The following is a 19596-nucleotide window of genomic DNA, read 5'->3' as shown; positions in this document are numbered from 1 at the left end:
GCCTCCGGGTGCAAAAAATGATAAACAGTATAAACAAAACATAGAGCTAGCCAGCCCGGGTGGCTTATGATCAGGATCATATATACAAGGGGAAAGGAGCCATTCGCTAGAGATTCATTATACATGTCGAGTAGAAGAGGGGAAAGCTTGGCATTGAAGGTCTTGTAAAATTCTGCGGGGTAGCCATCAGGGCCAGGGGTTTTGTTATTTTGCATTGGTTTATTCGATTTAGTAAGCTCATCTATGTCGAGAGATTTGTCCATATTCTCTGCGTCAGCCAGATTAACATTAGGGATGTCGAGGTTTGATAGAAAGGTTATCATATTATACATGTCAGTTGGAAATTCCGAGTTATAGAGGGAGGAATAGAAAGTGACAAACGTTTCATTGATACTAGAGGGAGTAGATTGTAGAGTGCCTGAGCTGTCTTTAACTTGTGGAATAAGCCGAGCAGCTGCTTGTCGTCTTAACTGATGGGCTAATAGACGGCTAGATTTGTCCCCGTATTCATAGTATGAGCCCTTTGATCTAAGCAAGAGTTTTTCAGCTGTGGATGTAGTCAGTATGTTGGCTTGTGATTGAAGATCAAGTCGTTTCTTACATAGTTCTGGATCAGGATTAGAAGCAAGATTTTGGTCTATGTCAGAAATGTCCTTACATACTGTATGTTATCAAATTTAAATTGATTGTCTTCGTTGTATGAAATTGAGTATGAGATTATTTGGCCTCTGAGAAAAGCTTTCAAGGTTTCCCATAAAAGGGAAGCATAAGTCCCTCTGTTTTATTTGAACTGATGAATGAGTCTATTGAGTCTGAGATATATTTACAAAATGTCTTATCTGCCAGAAGCAGGGAATTGAATCTCCAAAGAGGCCGTTCTTTCTGACTGATAGAAAAAAAAAGTATGTCGAGGAGCACCGTTGCGTGGTCCGAGATGACTATAGCCGTATAATCACACGACTCAACAGCTGATAGGTCGATGAAAAAATAGTCTATGCAGGAGAAAGTGTTATGAGGGTTTGAGAAGAAGGAGAATTTATTGGCGTAGGTTTTTTTTATCTCTCCAAGGATCAACACAGCCATTTTCATAGCGGACTGTTGTTGAGTCCTAGGGCTTGATCTATCTAACAGAGGATTCAGATCGCCTCCTAAAATAAGATAGTGAGTGTTAAAATGCAAGAGGGACGATAGCAGGTTGTCGGCAAAGCTTGCATCATCCCAGTTGGGAGCGTATATATTTACTAAGAGTACCGGTGTTTGGCAAAGGGTACCCACCACAACAGCATATCTGCCTTTGTGTCTACCTTGTTGATGGCTGAAGTGGTGAGTAGGATTTTGAATTGGATCCTGTATTTGACCGGTAGCCAACCGGGAACCGGGAGTGTAGGTTTTGGAGGACAGGGGTGATGTGGTCACAGCGGCGAGTGGAGGTGAGCAGACGGGCAGCAGAGTTCTGGACGTATTGGAATTTGTTTAGGATGTTATTAGGCAAACCGTAGAGGATGCTGTTGCAGTAGTCGAGTCGGGAAGTTATGAAGGCGTGGATGAGTGTTTCAGCAGGGGAAAAAATGTGTGTGTATAAATGTATGGATGCGCATGCGTGAATGTATGTTTGTATTGCATATAGCAATATATATCTATACAGTACTATATGCTCTGATAATTTGGTTAATTTCGGTTTAACGGTATCAAAAACTCAATTACCGCCCAACCCTACTTCAGAGGTCATTAAATCACCATGATAATGGTTGAAGGCAACATTTTTTTATAAAGCGGGGAGCTAATATTTAATGATCAACAGCAAATAACCAAGGACACATCATAAGACAAAGTATATACATACTTTGCTCTATGCTATATTAATATTATTTTATTATATTCTTATATTGCTCTTTATATGCTCTTATGATTAACTATGGTTTTCTGCAATTCTTCATACTGTATATCCGACAGTTTGATTCAAACTTCCCCTTTGATATTCCTTTATGAAACTGTTTCATGCTTGTCTTCTTTATTTAGACTGATATGGCTCCTAGGTTTCCATAACATGAGTCAGAGTCGTTAGGAGGATATTTGATATGTCCGTCCTCCGAGGATTTGTGTGTCTCTGAGTCCCCTCTCACCTCAGCTCAGAGCAGGCATGAGGAGAGGAGGACGGCTCTGATGTCGACACTTTGAATTAAACTGATGAAATTAATTCAAAGATGTGAATCCATCACACAATATCAGGCCTGGCATATGGGTCCCTTAAAATATTAATAATTAATAGAATCATTTTATTGAACCACTGTAGAGCTCGGGTTATCATTTTCTCATTTTCAGTCCTGCCAATTTCCTGGTATGAAATGGAAGGGGGAGAAAACAAATTGAACAAATAATACCTTTTTGGTATGAATTTTAGATTAAGGCTTGTCACCTGTTATACTTATATTAAATTACATGATGGAAAGTTTGGAATATAACTTTTTTATCACCCCAGCTTGAATACACATTTTTATGGAGCATAATTCATATGAATTAGATATCTCTGACAGTGCAGTGGGATGAAACCCAAACGTGTGAAGATTCTTTATTATCCTTTAGAAAGACATAGGCCATAAGACATTGTTTTGCTTCTCTACAAGATTCTGTCATAGGCTGCCAGGAGTCTGATCCAGGTGTAAAGAATAAGGCTGTTAAAGTCACATTTGAAACATGCAAAGAGTGCCGACACTGGGGGGGCGGAGGGAATATAATCAGCCCACGGGTACTTATGGCTGTTTTTTTTGCAGCCTCTGAGGCACAGACAGAAAAATGCGGTCCTGATCGGTGCCTTATATTTCTATTGAACTGCCCAGGGACATGTTGTATTACCAGATCAGCTAAAGACCCTCTGAGGTGACTGATGAAATGGTCGATAATTCACCAGAGGCCAGGCTTCAGGAGCTAAAAGCCAAATGCATTTACAGAAGATGTCCAGGGCCCTGCTGTACATGGCCTAATCTCAAACCCAACCCCTCAGGACCACTCCTGGAGTATTGCCAGTTTGTTATGTGACATTACACCAAGAGGGGAAAACAAACTTTGTTGATGGTGGTTCTTTATATTGGCTTAAAACTCCTAACTAATCATTTTGGACACAAATGACAAATGACAATATCCAAACAAGGGAGCAAGAGGGTGCTGCAGTTCTAACCAAGAAAATGTGATGATGTTATCATTATTTAGAAAATCGTATGAAGCGCAAAATCATCGCAAACTTTCATCGCAAGACACATCCAGGCTTCATTAGTCTACTGTGGGCACAGCTGATCTCGGCAATGCTAAAGTACTGTCTATCAATCACACCTAGTTACATAACCTACACAGTTCAAGAGATACCTGTACACTGTACACACGGTTTGGAATACAGCCACGTTTGTGAAATATAATAATATATATATATATACGGTATATAATATAACAGGAGAGATTTACCAACATATTTTCAAGTTTTTCAACCTCGCAAACATCTATAGATCTAATTCCATACATCATTCATGAATGCTACCTGATGCTGGCCGCTCGGCACCGCCATCTCTACGAGGACTTAGCGGTCGCTCAGCTCGGTCAAGGCTTTTCTCTGTCTTGGCACCCTGGGGGTGGAATGAGCTTTCCACCACTGTCAGGGCGGCAGAGTCACTGCCTATCTTCCTCTGTATACTAAAGACCCTTCTCTTCAGATAACACCTGTGCTCCTTGTCCTCAGATCTCTTCACTTTTAACACAATTAACTCTTGCACTTCCCAACTGCACTTCACTTCTTCTAGTGTTAGTACTGCTTTTACTAGCAGACTTAGACAAATGTACTTATTGTAATTCACTCTGGAAAAAAGTGTCTGCTAAATGACAAAATGTAACAATGTAAATCTACTCTTGCGCTGGTAGTCATCCTTGTCCACAGATCTAGGATTAGGATTATTAAAGGTCCATTATGTAGATTTGAGCTTTAAAATACTGCTAAATGGCCATGATAAATGACATTTACATTTTTGGCATTTAGCAGACGCCTTTATCCAAAGCGACTTACAGCAAATACATTTGACTAAGTAGGTGAATCATCTATCCAGCAGTCATAGCAGGAAAAAGTAATCTATGCTCGGGCTAGGGGCCATTGGCAGTCGTCGTGCTAGAAGAAGGAAGATCTTTTTTCTGTTTCCTTTCGTTTCCTTTCATTCATTCTGACAATTTTGTATAACATTATGTATACATAAATCAGTAGTCATCATGGACTGAGATCACATGATTAAGGACATTCAGTGAAGAGCGCTGTTTTGGTCTTGCCTGCCTTTATGTACCTATTTTATATTTTGTTTGCAAGGACATGCACACATTTGCTGCTATTAGAAGACATATAGCAGCATATTTACGTTTTCAAATGTGCGGCCAAAGAGGGCAGCAAAACGCTGAACGACATGCTTCACTTAGACAGGAATACTTGACCCAGAATCAATGTAAGAGGCAACGGCTACGACCTACTATGTAATTTTCCCCCTGAAGCTATCGAACCACACACTTCAAAACATTCAGTGAACATGAATAAACATAAATAGAATACGAAAAAAATATTGATTCATGATGAATAATAAATAGCTACATAAATACACTCATACAGAACATAGTGTACGCCTGTGACACGTGCACCTCTACAGCATGGGCTACATAAAATATTGTTGGAAAATCCATCTTTTCCAATCTATAAGTGGGGTGAGTTATTCCTACAGTTGTGCTACTCAGAGCCGAGGTCCAGAGTCGGGCAAACGCATTCATGAATAATCTGTCAGAAAGTCTCACTTTACAAACAAGGACGTATTGATCTGAAGGGGACCGTGTCTTCTCACCCACTAGGAACAGCGTTTTTGGTGCATCTCTGAATTTGATTAAAAACCTCTTTATTGAGAAGAAGTGGCGCAGGAGGTAGAGCCGCCATCTAATGATCGCAAGGTCAGCAGATTGGCGGTTCGAGCCCCGACTGGCCACATGTCGAAGTGTCCTTGAGCAAGACACTGAACCCCAAATTGCTCCCAGTGAGCAGGCCGGCGCCTTGCATGGTAGCTTGCCGCCATTGGTGTGTGAATGTGTGTGTGTGAATGGGTGAATGAGAGGCCGTTGTAAAGCGCTTTGGATAAAGGCGCTATATAAGTGCAGTCCATTATTGCAGGGCTCCCTTGTAAAAGAGACCTTGGCCTTAATAGGACTAATGCTAAAATAAAGGTTACCGGTAAATAAAAAGCAACTGAACGGGAACCTAAACACATGAAACACTAGACTAGTACTGCTAGTGCTAGGCCCTGCCTGATGAAGGGAGGGGGGAGATGAACACCTGGAATCATGAACAGTTGTAGATTAATACAGAGAAAAAATTACTTCATATTGACTTACTGTACATAATTGTATCACACTCTCCAAATGTCCTACATGATATATACGTCATAAGATAGAGAGTCTGTGTTGTACTATGTTGTGATTTCAAACACTGCTAACCACGTGCCCCAAGCTACTGTATAACCTCAACACAAGGAGAAACTCTCTTCTGTCAACAAGAGGAGGACCAACTCAGTCAACCAATGTAGCCTCATCAATCAATGGTTGGCATTTGAAGTGTGTGTGTGTGTGTGTGTGTGTGTGTGTGTGTGTGTGTGTGTGTTTGTGAAGGAGAACAGAAACCTTACAGTACTTGTGTAGCAATTAACCATAGGGTGCTGTATGACATAATATGTAACATAACATATGACCCTATTGTACAGCAATTAATCAAACAGGTTCCAAACCCTGCAAGTAGTGTGTGTGTGTGTGTGTGTGTGTGTGTGAGAGAGAGAGAGAGAGAGTGTGCGTGTGTGTGTGTGTGTGAGTGTGAGAGAGTGTGCGTGTGTGTATGTGTGTGTGTGTGTGTGTGTGTGCGCGCGTGTGAGTGTGAGTGTGTGTGTGTGTGTGTGCGTGTGCGTGTGTGTGTGTGTGTGTGTGTGTGTGTACAGCAATTAGCCAAACAGGTTCCAAACCCTGCAAGCCCTGGGTAGAACACCCTTTGGACTTACAGCACAAAGAGCCATTACAGACATGGGGCACATTTTATAAAAAAAAATGTCAATCTCTAGGCCTGTTTTTATGTGACATGCACTTATAACATGACAGCTTTACAATCTGAACATACAGTACAGGCCATGTTTCATCATTATTTAGTACTTTTGTGCACAATGACAAATACCTTAACGCCATAATGATTTACTCAATCCCAAAGCAAGGAGACAAGAAGCATGTCCCATTGATTCACATGAAATGACATTCATCCTCGCTTGTCATGCTTAGTCCACAGTGCATTGCATTCATTTCGACTCTCTTCCTGGGTACACATAGTCGGTAATCCTATGGAACAATAGCGGTTGTTTACCCAACATATAAACTGGGAAATACCAGGAGAGGAGAGAGTTCTGAGACAGCACGTAGCCCAAATCGGACATTAAGCAACTGGGTACTAGTTAGAATGGCGGAATAACGGTCAGTTCAGAGGAAACCGATAAATACTTCATTACGAGACAAGCGATCATATTTATTCTCATACACGGGGAAGCTCAGGATAGTATAATTGCGTCGAGCTGGGACTTTAACTGAGAGAGAGAGGTAAACTGAGCCTGAACCTCCCTCTGCGTGGCTGCTCATTAAAATTGCAGATCACATCCTCATCAGCGCCATGCCAGTTCAAAACAACAGCCAGCCTCTTCCTTGCCATTGGTCCGTCTGTCTTAGCAGATCAGCAGGAGACAGGGACGTTTATAGAGATACAAGTCCTTCCATACTCTCACGTCAAACACCACTTTTTCCCCGTCTCACAGTAATATTCCCCCCCCCCCCCAGAGCAATAATCCTTCGGACGGAGAGTAAATAAAGAAATGGTGAGGAACATCTCGGCGTCGACAAAGATAATAGGGCAGTAATAAGGTGACGACGATGATATGGTTGTCTATATGAAGACCTCATTCTGAGAGTGATGTGGTACTTTGAAGAATGTTACCGGGTTGATTGGACCTGGCCACTGAGATGGAGGACGGCCATTCAAACGGCCATTCGTTTGCAGACACAAATACTTCACATCTAGCCTACAACTATTTCCCCCAGATTGTGGACCAGCCACTGGTCAGACTGTTGACCGACGGCCACTTGGTGTTTTAATTCAGGCTGGTTCTGGTTCACCATTAGATTTTTTATGTTTTTATTTATCATTTTGTGAGCTTAGAATTATAAGGTTCTCTCTCCGTTTAGGGTAGTTCAGAGATATTGAGCGTCAACGTTTTTACATTCCATTATGTTTTGTGAGATGGAACCTTTGTATTTTATGAATTAGCCTACTAACTCAAAAATGTCAACATTTTAAAAATAACACCACACAGGCATTAATAAACACCTGATGGATCAGATTATGTAAAAAAATCAATTTTGACAAAAATGGAGATAGAACCTTATAATTCTAACATCACGATTTGCTCTTGCTGAATACAGTCGGTGTATTACCTTGCTTTTCTTTCCACTACAATAATAATAATAATAATAATAATAATAACAATAATAATAATAATAATATATATATATATAAGGTTTTATATAGCGCCTTTCTCAAACCCAAGGACGCTTTACAGATTTTACAGACAGAAAGTCAGACAGACGGAACAGAAAAAGAACAAACAAAGAAAACAAAGACAGCGACGACAGTGACAGAACTAGACTAGGGGCCAAAGGCCTTGGTGAACAGATACGTTTCGAGGGCTGATTTGAGGGTGTCCAGGGTAGGGGGGTGTTGCGGATCACTGTGGGGAGAGAGTTCCAAAGGGTGGGAGCTGCCACACTGAAGGCTCTGTCCCCAAAGGTCCGTAGGTTGCAAGAGGTAGATATCACTTCTCAGACTGGTGGGAATGTCCAAAACTGTTTAATATTAATTTGGGATGTTGTTCCTCATTTAGAAAAGACTGAGACTGAGATATATTACTGTCTGATGAATGAGTAAGTGAGTTAGTAGACTCATTTGACCTATGTCTACAATTACACCATCTTCACCAAAAACCTACCCTCTACTCTGTCTAGATACAGTATGTGACGTTAGAATTATAAGGTTCTATCTCCATTTTTGTCAAAATTGAGGTTTTTACATAATCTGATCCATTAGGTGTTAATTAATGCCTGTGTGGTTCCATCTCACAAAACATAATGGCATTTAAAAACCTTGACGCTCAATATCTCTGAACTACCCTAAACGGAGATAGAACCTTGTAATTCTAAGCTCACAAGTAGCCTATGATACTCATGCACATCAAGACAAACATTGAAGAATTTGTAATTATTTAAGAAGTTGCCCAAAAGTAGCAAGGTCACAAAAGTCTCATAATCTAATGAACAAAGGTCTCATTTTCTTTACGCTGTCACAGCTTTTGGAGCCTTGAAACAGCAACTAATGCGCACGTCTAAATTCTCATTCTGTCCGAGCCTTAACATCAGGGGCTGCTGCAGACTTACTCCTTGTTGCTCTCATCACTTTTACCTTGGAAAAGGTGCCCTACGCAAACACATTTCTTTCCCACTAATTCTCTTGCACATAGCACATTAAAAGCTCATAATATCCCTGTCACAAATATCATGTCTCATGAGGATCAATACTGTTGAATACTTCCCTTAAACTCCCAAATAAATACAACAAAAATGTTTCTCTTCTCTTCGTCGTCTTGTTAGCAAGAGACACGCTCTGTGGCTCTTTTTAATTTTTTATAGAGGACAGCGTTCTCTGTATGTGATACACTGAATACAATCGCAGGACCCACACTGTCATTCCATGCTGTATCCTACATCACAATCCCTTGAGGACCTTTCCTTGACGACTTACAAAGGTAGTCATTACTGCATTCTTGGGTTGACATTCCTCGCAGCTTCGAGTGGACAAAAGAATCTCAACTCTAAAGGCTTGTCGCCAGACTGAAGGACGGACATTTTGGGTGCCATGGAGATACTGTACAGCAGCTCTGACTATGGTTTTGGTAGCACAAAACAGCAAAAAGTAATAAGTACTAAGTAGTAGTAAATAAGTAATAACGTAATTACGATTACGATTGTTATTACAAGGTAAGTTGGAATGTAGTTCCATGTCATTATTTGGCATGAAAGACACTTGAACAGAACCGGTAGGTATTATGAAATAAGGTGGTATAATAGCTGGAAAATGCTATATTACCTGTTTCCATTTTCTTCTTGCCATGTACACCATCTTAATATTAACGCTAAAGCCATGTTACTACAGTAGTATCAGTATGCACGCCATCCACTGACTGTAACACTTGTAATAACAAGGTCATTGTCGTTGTTGTTACTGGTAACTATCAGTAATTACTGGTACTGTAATTACCATGGTCATTGTGGTTTCATGTAAAGTGCTACTGTACCAAGGTTGTTGAGACTTAGAATCAAATTCACAACCGCCTGTTGAGCAAATGAACATTATCACTGCCCGTCATAGACTCATCGCTCTATGCCCATCATGATCATGCATGCTCATCATTAACAAATACATGATCATCTTGTGTATTTTCTTTGTTTAGCCCTTGGTGATCCTACCGTTTTCTCCGTCAGACTTCCTCTCCTGCTCCGTGTCTGTGAGCGACAGGACCGAGTTGGCTCTGCTGGACAGACAGGAGCTGTGCTCCGACTTGATCTCCTGCATCCACAGTCTGAGGGTGTGATCGGGCGAGGGGCCCCCCTCCCCTTCTGTCTCCACATCAGAGCCCATGCCCTGCGGGTAGCTGCGCTGGGGGGGCCCTGAGCAGAGGCTGGGCTGGTAGCTGGGGCGCGCTAGCTGGGAGGGCTCACAGAAGTTCATCGCTAGGAGAAGGAGAGAGATATAAATAACATCAACACTCTGCATCCAGCAATGTTTCTTTTTATATCTTTTGTCCGTGTTTTTTTCGTTGTGTCATCTCCAGTATATCAGGAAGAGAATTTTGAAACGTTTAAGAGATCAAAGTGAAGACAAGCTGATCACTAGTGTAACTCTTAAAATGTGAAATAAAGGTTGTGCACTGATTATCTTCCAAAAGAATGTTGTTTTATAGAAGAATGGTACCAGTCATCAGATGCAACGCTAAGACCCGGTTTGTATCGCAAGCGTCAACCTCAGCAGCGCGTGTGTGTGGCGGAACTTCTGCGGCTCTCTACTGGCTGCGTGTCTTCTGTGGCTCTAACTGCGGAGCTGCTACTGCCAGCCCTGTCTTTGTACATTGAGTTTTGCCTGCAACATGCGTGGTACGCGGGGAAAATAGGCTAGTCCGACTCTCTAGATGTGCGTGCTGCCATCTCACACAGGCTGTATGGCTGCTCTAACCTGTTAACATGGGCGCCGAAATGAAATGCGCACATTTGGCGCAAATTTTTTAAAATGTGAGGATACTGGGTGGTAGAACGCACATATCTCGGAAAACTCATGAAAGGAGGGTTCTGAAACTTGATCGAGTGCAAAGATAAAAAATGTTTTTACTCACAGGGGTCACCGTGACCCCACCACGGCTGTCCTAGTGTTTACGTACTCATTGCTCTAAAAGAGGGTAAACAAAAACAACGGGCCTGCTTTCTGCTTACAACGTTTGACTTTTTTCAAACTGCTCATGAAGGATGGATGACAGCAGAGTGATTTATAATGAAGTGAGATGAAACATTATATTATTGATGGCCATTATCAAAGGCAAACACAATCTACAAAGATAAGGCTGACGGTAGCAGCTCCGCAGTAGAGCCGCAGCATTTAAACACAGTCTGTATGGAAGCTGCAAGCACGAGAACTGCTGCAGTTCCGCCACGCACACGCGCTGAGGTAGATGGCGGAGGTGTATTCCAGCCATAAAACCCCTAAACGCCTCGTCTTTGAACAAGCAGAAGCAGACCCGTGTTGACTTAAATGAAAAACAAACGTTTCCGTTTTGTTTGTTTCTATTCTAATATATCTAGGAGATAATTGACTGTGGCATTTAGGGGATGACGCTCGTGCATGTTAAGTGATTTTCCCTTCAGCTGAGGTCTCTCAAATAAGGCAGCGTTTCCCTTGGGGAAGGTTAAGCTCACAACACATACGGAAATAGGTCCTACGGGTCCGGTTCCTTTTCAGAAGACTGTAGTGGAAGAGGGAAGGGGTTAAGGGCATATCGCTTACATTTACTGTACATTTACATGGCAGTCACAATGCTAGAAGAAGAATGACTTACTATCATTTTGATTCTTTTATTTTTCTGTCGAAAAACTGTATAGAGGGGGTAATGGGGAAGAAGAGGTGTTTACGAGGGACAGTCATGATGTAGGCTAAAGAGATGACCCAGTGTGTTCTAGTTCTGCGGTCTATTGAACAATATTTACCTCAGTTGCGTGACATCCCGTGGCAATATACTAACTATACCCTCTCCTTTAAATATATATAAAAAAGCATTTTCTATCTGAATCCTTCTCTCTGTTTAGACGTGGTGGGGGGGCGGTTGGAGGCTGTGAGTATTCCCACCGAAGGAGGTGTTGAGTACCATCTGTTTTCCGCACCTCCAAGATGAGGGACAGGGTGAAGAACAATTCACTACGGTTCCCTTTGAGAGACAAGAATCAAACGTGATAACCTTCAAAATAAATAATTCAGGACTAAGAATACTCGTCGTATCTCGCAAAGCGTGAAAAGCATTCCGATTTCTGGGTCATCATGGAGCGGTATAATTACTGGTGAGGTGTACGTTCTCTGCAGTAAGATAGAAGTACTAAACTGACCAAAACTGCCGATCCTCAGCGGAACGCTCGACTATATTATGTCTATAATGAGAACACAGGAAATATGACTGACCAAAATCGATCTGTGCTATGAAAACACAATACGCTAGCCTGTCCGCCAACAGTGTCTACAGTATGTAGGCCTGCTGTAGAGCTGATTTTCAATGACAGGTTCTCCTTTTCCAGTGAGGAGGAACTCCTAACTCCATGACTTAATGCCTAAGAGCACTGGCGGACTCAGGGGCGACCGCCCCTCCTGGTGCCCCCACGGTTGAAAAACGTCTCGCTTAAGTGCCCTTTTGGGTGGCAAAAATGAGAGGACGTGCCCTATTGGTGCCCCTCCAGTGGTCTAAACTTGACCATGTGCCCCCACAGTTGAAAAACGTCGCACTAAAGTGCCCTTTTGAGTGGCAAAATTAGAGGATGTGCCCTATTGGCTGCCCTTCCAATGGTCTAAACTTGACCATGTGCACTGATGGGGTCCCATGTTGTGCAGTAGGTGCCCTTTTTTTCTTTTCACCCCTGCCCTTCAAACAGCCTGAGTCTGCCACTGCCTAAGAGTGAATGTATTAAACAGGACCTTCTGGACGGATAGCGTACACCTGTTCCGTTCTCCTAGTTGAATCCTGGCCTAAAAAGCTCTGTGTCTAACTTGGAATCCATACATCATTTATGTGGGAGTCACAGCAGGCCTTCGTATGTGTGTGTATCTCAATTAAGGATTCTGCCACATCAATCAATAAGCACAGTATCAAAAATACCTATGCACCTAACACTCCATCCATAAACCCTGCACGCCGGAAACCCTGGAGCTCAATCATTAATTATGAGTTTGTGCCAGAGGATCAATCTTTATCAACATTTACTCTGCCGAGTGAAATGAATTCACATCCATGATATTTGTGATGAAGACAGGGTCATTTAGCTAATCCACATTAAAATATAGCTGAGTGCCTTCACTTGACCGTGAGAGACAGAGAGATTGAGTATAGATTATCTGACATCATCTTGTAATCAGAGGGTAGAAATGAGAATGGTGCCAGTCTGATATAACAGTCTGATATAATTTTAGACAGAATAAATCGATATGTATATACACTGATCATTTTATATTTCTTTAATGACAACTGCCTCAACAATCTGGGCTAGAATTGGGTGATATCCACATTTTTGTATTCACGATATAACTTTAGAAAATATTTATGATAATATTTATGATAATATTGTTCATGGGTGAAGAATGGTGGAGACATGCCACCATTAAATAAATAGTACATGTTCTGGTGAAACCAAAACACATGTTTTCACAGCTAGCATTTTTTTGCAAAAAGTGTGAAACTAGTAGTATTTTCTGTAACAATGTCACAACATGCTACAAATATCACAATAATACGCTCACAATATCACAATATGCTCACAAATATCACAATGCTCACAATATTCAATAATATCAGATATCTGACCAACTCTAGTCTGGGCTGCACAATAACCAGTCCTAGATCAGAATCCTAGAACCAGACTAGACTAACGTGGTCCTGTGGCCATGGTCTGTACTCTGTCTACTCCTGGCATATGGAGAGGGTCGGCTTTCTTTAAACTGCTCTTAAGAATCCCTCACCAAGGTGACTTCCCTGACCTCCCTCTCCAGTAATAATCTCTACACTAATTACGCCAGTCAGGAGCCGATGTCCTTGACTAATTTCATGTCAGTGAATATCTCTCTCTGACCCCCCTTGCCCCTTAAAATCAGTGCTGCGAAATGGAGGCACCAGCGGAAAATGGACACATAAATGAGCACGGAGAATGGTCCTCTCCCCTCCGCGGGGCTGAATACTGTGCATACTGTTTTGTTATCAATCTGTTCAGGTTGAGAAAGCTGCTGCTCTGAGCAAAATGTCATTTGTTCATTTTATGCAGTTTCCAAGGTAACCAGAACTAAATGTTTTGTTCAGTGTATCATTTGAATGCTGCGATACACAGAAAAACCGATTTCCACCTAACATTTTCAGCAAACAAGGACGTGACAATGCAGTATATGTATTCATTTTCAGAAACATATGATTTAAGGTACGTCTACATCATGTCAAAGATCATAATTTGACTGTTAAAGCTGTGTGGGCGAGGGTTGAGAGTTATTCACCGCCTACCGTTCATGTGTATGTAAAATGGCCATCCAAAAATAATATGTCAAATAAATTCAAGCTATTTTCTTATCATATATAATATAAACAATAGCTATCACTGTTAGGCCACATTAAAGGATATCTCAATAGATAAAGACAGTATATCATAAACGGATTTTTTGCAACATGGCTACTTCTTTCTTTTATTTAAAATGTATTAAAATTAGGCTATTGGGTAAAAGGCAAAATGACAGAATAATAGAATAACACCTTTATTTCTGGACTCCACGACGAGCCAGAATTCGGGTTAGCAGAACTATGTCAAACAATGAATATAAATATCCAATGAGAAATGAGTCTATAGACATTAACACCCAATCAGTGACTTGGGAACAACCCCCCTGCTTTCATCTCTAGGACACTACTCCATGTTCAACTAACGCAGAGCAGACTGGGTGACAATATCAACATCCTCACAATAACGTTCACTCATGAACTTTTCAGGCAAAGAGCCGGCAAAATGTTCCTCTGTGTATTAAAATAGACAACAATTTAACTATTTAGATTGTTGTTGTTGACTGTGTGATGAAAACAAATATTGTCAACCAAAGCATTCATAACTCTTGAAGTGGGTTTTGCTCTTGATGACAGTGTGTTACACAGAAAGCTGGCAGTGGCTCGCACCACTCATTTCCTCTATTCATTTCCCAACAATAGACTAATTTAACGGATAAAATAGAAGCATGATTGCATTATTTTCTACAGAGAGCAAGGGTCCATTCTAATGTAATTACAGTGCCCTCCATAAGTATTGCAAAGAGGAAGCAATCTGTCTTCTTTTAGTTCTATACTCCGACAGTTTGGATTTTAAATCAAACAATGACTATGTGGTTAAAGTACAAATCCTCAGCTTCAATTCAATGTTGTTGTTTTTTCAGATTGGGTTCACCACTTACATTTTATGGCACTTCTTATACATACTCTCCCTATTTCAGGACTTCAAAAGTATTGGGAAAAAATCATATATTAGTACACTGAACAAAAAATATAACCCTTTTGTTTTTGCTCCAATTTTTCACGAGTTGAAATCAGAGATCTAAGAACTTTTCTATGGACACAGAGGCCAATTTCTCTCTTGTTTAGATCTATGTTAGTGAGCACTTCTCCTTTGCCGAGATAATCCATCCACCTGACAGGTGTCATATCAAGATGCTGATTAGACAGCATGATTACTGCACAGATGTGCCTTAGGCTGGTCACAATAAAAGGCCACTCTAAAATGTGCAGTTTTATCTTGAAAAGAGACATTTATTAGGCACTGAACGTTTTTGGGGGTGGGGGCAGAAAACCAGTCAGTATCTGGTGTGACCACAATATGCCTCATGCAGTGCAACACATCTCCTACGCATAGAGTTGATCAGGTTGTTGATTATGGCCTGTGGAATGTTGGTCCACTCTTCAATGCCTGTGCGAAATTGCTGTATATTGGCAGGATCTGGAACACACTGTCGTATCGCCGATCTAGAGCATCTGGATCTTGTCACTGTATTTCTGTGGTATTTCTGTGGTATTTCTGTGCATTCAGAAACTGGTTTTCATTCACTGTCAGAAAGAAATTTGCGTCTCAACTCATCTTACTAATATTAGACTATGCTGATAGCTGGTATGGAGACTAATCTTCATCCTTTGAATGGAGCTTATAATAGACTTTGCAGATTTGTTCTTGGCTGTCCTTTCTTAACCCATCATTGTACAATGTATGAAAGTCTCAACTGGCCCTCTCCCACCTTAAGAAGACAGAGACATTGGCAGTTGCAGTTAATTTTCAAATGTATACATCACAAGTACCCTCTCTATTTAAAGCAGCTGATGGTTCCCTTCTCTTCTCCTTATCAATTGAGACATTCTGTTCATCTCTTTTTTTGGGGGGTTCTAAATCTATGGCTAGGAACGCCTTTATGTTTAAAGCTCCGTCTGCTTGGAATAATCTGCCTGCAAAAAAGCACTGTCCGCCTATTATAAGCTCAACTGTACATGTCCATTATAATATCACCTCTATTGTAAAAATACACTCATGATATAACTTATAGTATCACTGTCACCATTAATATTCTTCTATTGCTAATCATTGAAAGATCCATCTGAATACTTGTTTTGTTCTAATTTAGATGTTTTGGTTTTGTTCTGTCTGTTTTGTTATTTCGTCTGTCATGTCTTGTGTGGTTCATCGGTCCTGTTGTTACTGTAGTTTTTGTTATTTTATTTCATTTTTTTTTCTTCTCTTGTTTTTTTGTGTGTTTTTTTTGTTAAATGTGTTGTCTAATTGTCTTGTTCTTTTATTGTTGTTGTATAGGACCCGCTCGAAAACGAGATAGCATATCTCAAGGGGCTATTCCTAATAGAGCAATTTCCTATATCAAGCATGCAGCACAAGCATGCAGATGAGCTTCCGTGAGACGGTTTCTGACAGTTTGTGCCGAAATTCTTTGGTTATGCAAACCAATTGTTGCATCAGCTGTCCGGGTGGCTGGTCTCAGACGGTCTTGCAGGTGAAGATGCCGGATGTGGAGGTCCTGTGCTGGCGTGGTTACACGTGGTCTGCGGTTGTGAGGCCGGTTGGATGTACTGCCAAATTCTCAGAAACGACATTGGAGACGGCTTATGGTAGAGAAATGAACATTACATTCACAGGCAACAGCTCTGGAGGACATTCCTGCAGTCAGCATGCCAATTGCACACTCCCACAAAACTTGCGACATCTGTGGCAGTGTGCTGTGTGATAAAACTGCACATTTTAGAGTGGCCTTTTATTGTGACCAGCCTACGGCACACCTGTGCAGTAATCATGCTGTCTAATCAGCATATTGATATGTCACACCTGTCAGGTGGATGGATTATCTCGGCAAAGGAGAAGTGCTCACTAACACAGATTTAACACAGATTTGAGATAAATAGGCCTTTTGTGTACATAGAAAAAGTCTACGATCTTTGATTTTTTAAAATCTTTTTCAACTTGTGAAAAATTTGAGCAAAAAAAGTGTTGTGTTTATATTTTTGTTCAGTGTATTTGGTTGACAATCATGCAATCATGCATGGAATAACTGCCTGAAGTCTGCGACCCATTGACCCCACCAGACACTGGGTATATTTGCTGATGCTCTGCCAAGCCTGCATTGCAGTCATATTCAGTTGATTGGTTTGAGGTCTTCTTGCCTAAAATCTTATTATCAGGAAATTAAATGCATGTTCGGTTGGATTTAAATGTGAATTAATTTGGCCAATCAAGAACTTTCTGCTTTTTGGCCCTGAAAAAACTCCCTAGTTGCTATGGCAGTATGGGGTCATTGTCTTACTGTGATGAAGCGCTGTTTCTGTACACTTACAATACGTTCTGCTGCTGCTGTAACATTACAGTAACAGTAACATCACAAATTAAGACAAGTTAGCCAGTTATTGTAGCAGCTATACATGGCCTAACATGAACACCCCCTCCACCATGTTTCACAGATGAGGAGGTATGCTGTAAATCTTAATAATCATCTTATCTGTCCACATTTCCAGATCTCTCCAGGCTTTACCAAACTAGTGGTTTGCACCTTCCAGTGTCACCAGGCATATTGTGCAGATGGTGTGGGACACGTTCACGCCTACCACCCAGAGAATGTTCCTGATCTGTGGGACAGTTGTTTTGGGGGTTTTCTGAATTATTGTGCGCATACTTCGGTCATCCACTGTAGAAGTCTTCCTTGGCCTACCAGCCCATTTGTGATTGCTGAGCTCACCAGTGATTTATTTATTTTATTTTATTTTATTTTATGATGATGTAACAACATTTTGATTTTGTTACGTCTAAAGTTTCTGATTTTTTCCCCCCTGATATTTCAGCTCATAACGGATTCCTTGACTTTCATTGATGTCTCTTTGGTCTTCATCTTGACAGACACCAATAGCTGACTCAGAAGGCAAATGCAAAGCCGAGAATCAGACTAGACATTGACAGCTCTCTTATGCCTGCACAAATGATGTGACGGAACACATCTGACTAACCAGAAACACCTGTCAAGACAATTGAAATTGGGGGACAAGGCAGTGGTAAATGGTGAAACCAAACTGAAAAATTGATGCTGAACATTGAATTGATGCTGAGAATCTGTACTTTAACCTCATAGTAATTGTTTGATTTGAAATCCAAACTGTTGGGAGTATAGTGCTAAGAGAAGGCTTCCTCTTTCCAATACTTATGGGGAGGGCACTGTAATTACATTAGAATGGACCCTTGCTCCCTGTAAAAATAATAATAATGCAAACACGCCTCTATTTTATCCACTTTAAATCAGTCTATTGTTCAGGAAATGAATAGAGGAAATTAGTGTTGCAAGTCTGCCAGCTTTCCGTGTAACGCACTCTATACATTACAGTACCAACATCCCCAACACAACCCTGGGAAAGCTCCTATATGTGACTCACTAGACACAGCAGGACATAAACCAAGAAATAACAGTTTTTTAATAACTGTTTTTACATTCCATGATTACATTCAATACTTCCATAACCACTGCAGCAGAACATTTCTTTATACTGAACATTTACCAAGGGGTATATAGGGGATAGGGGGCCAAGAGATTGTAAAAAAATAATTCTGCTGGCTGCAACCTCATGATAAATCATATCATGCATACCATCAGTTATCCACCTGTGTGCCCCTGCAACCTTTCTGCCATTTTTACTTCAGAACGGACCACATCCTGTGCAGTGAGAAATGGATTAACCTGGGTTTCACCGCCCGACGCCGGTGAGGTCGACTCACCCTAACTTCTCCTAACAGATGCCTAGGTGCAAAGTTGACTGAATGAAAAAGCTATCTCTACCCATATGTCCTGTTGTGGTGTTGTTGTGGTGCTAGTGTGCTCTGACGAGGCTGTGTAGTTACCTCCTGCAGGCTCGTCCACTGTTTTCCGCTTGGCTCTGTGGCTGTTGTAGTTGAGCCTCATCTCCTGGCCGTAGTCCGGCAGGGTCTCTCGGGAGGCGTAGGATTTACAAAGGTCCCTGCCACCGCCGTCCTCGCTCTCGTCAGAGGAGCTGGTGTAGGCAAGCTCCATCTCCTTCCGTGCCTTGGACAACGACTGGTAAGGCTTACAATCCATCTGCTCCATGCCTGGCAACACTGGACCGCGCTCATTCAGTCATGGGATCCACGAACGCAAATGCAAGACCAATCTAGAGAGAGAAGGAGAGAAGAGATGGAGCGTTAGGGGCTTTAGGGCAATTAATACACCTCACACATGGCTAATGTTGTGTCCCACAATGGAGAGAAATAATATATAACTTAGCTGAAAAGTAATCATTTGGATATTAGTCTCTTTAATCAGCGAGTCCCTTGTTTCAAGGGGGCTGCTACTGGCTGATATTGTGGTAAGATTTAGTAGCTTTGAGAAATGCGAGAGAAGAAAATGCTCTCGTAAAGAACATATTGAGAGATAACTTTAATTTACTGCAGATTCTGATGGACTACAACGGCAGGAAATGCATGAGAGAAAACAATGTGTTAGCCGCAGAATCAGTTCTTCTTCCCTGGATAGCACTATGCCTTTTGATACCCTCTCTCTCTTTCTCCCTCTCTCTCCCCCCCCCCCCCCCTCTCTCTCTCTCTCTCTCTCTCTCTCTCTCTCTCTCTCTCTCTCTCTAT

General features: G+C 41.4%; 1 protein-coding gene across 1 annotated transcript in view; it reads right to left on the bottom strand.

Annotated features, from left to right (window-relative positions):
* LOC308155426 (teneurin-1-like) overlaps positions 1 to 19063 on the bottom strand; it is a gene marked incomplete at both ends in the record, with an annotated part of 166571 nt that extends 147508 nt beyond the window's left edge. Inside the window, 2 exon segments of the mRNA XM_080528746.1 lie at positions 9610 to 9873; positions 18841 to 19063. Coding sequence (XP_080384872.1) covers positions 9610 to 9873; positions 18841 to 19063 — 487 coding nt within the window.
* Positions 19064 to 19596: the final 533 nt, after the last annotated feature.

Source organism: Nansenia antarctica, assembly GCF_963989245.1.
Source record: "Nansenia antarctica genome assembly, chromosome: 4".
Lineage (NCBI taxonomy): Eukaryota > Metazoa > Chordata > Actinopteri > Argentiniformes > Microstomatidae > Nansenia > Nansenia antarctica.
This window is presented reverse-complemented; position numbering and strand designations above follow the sequence as displayed.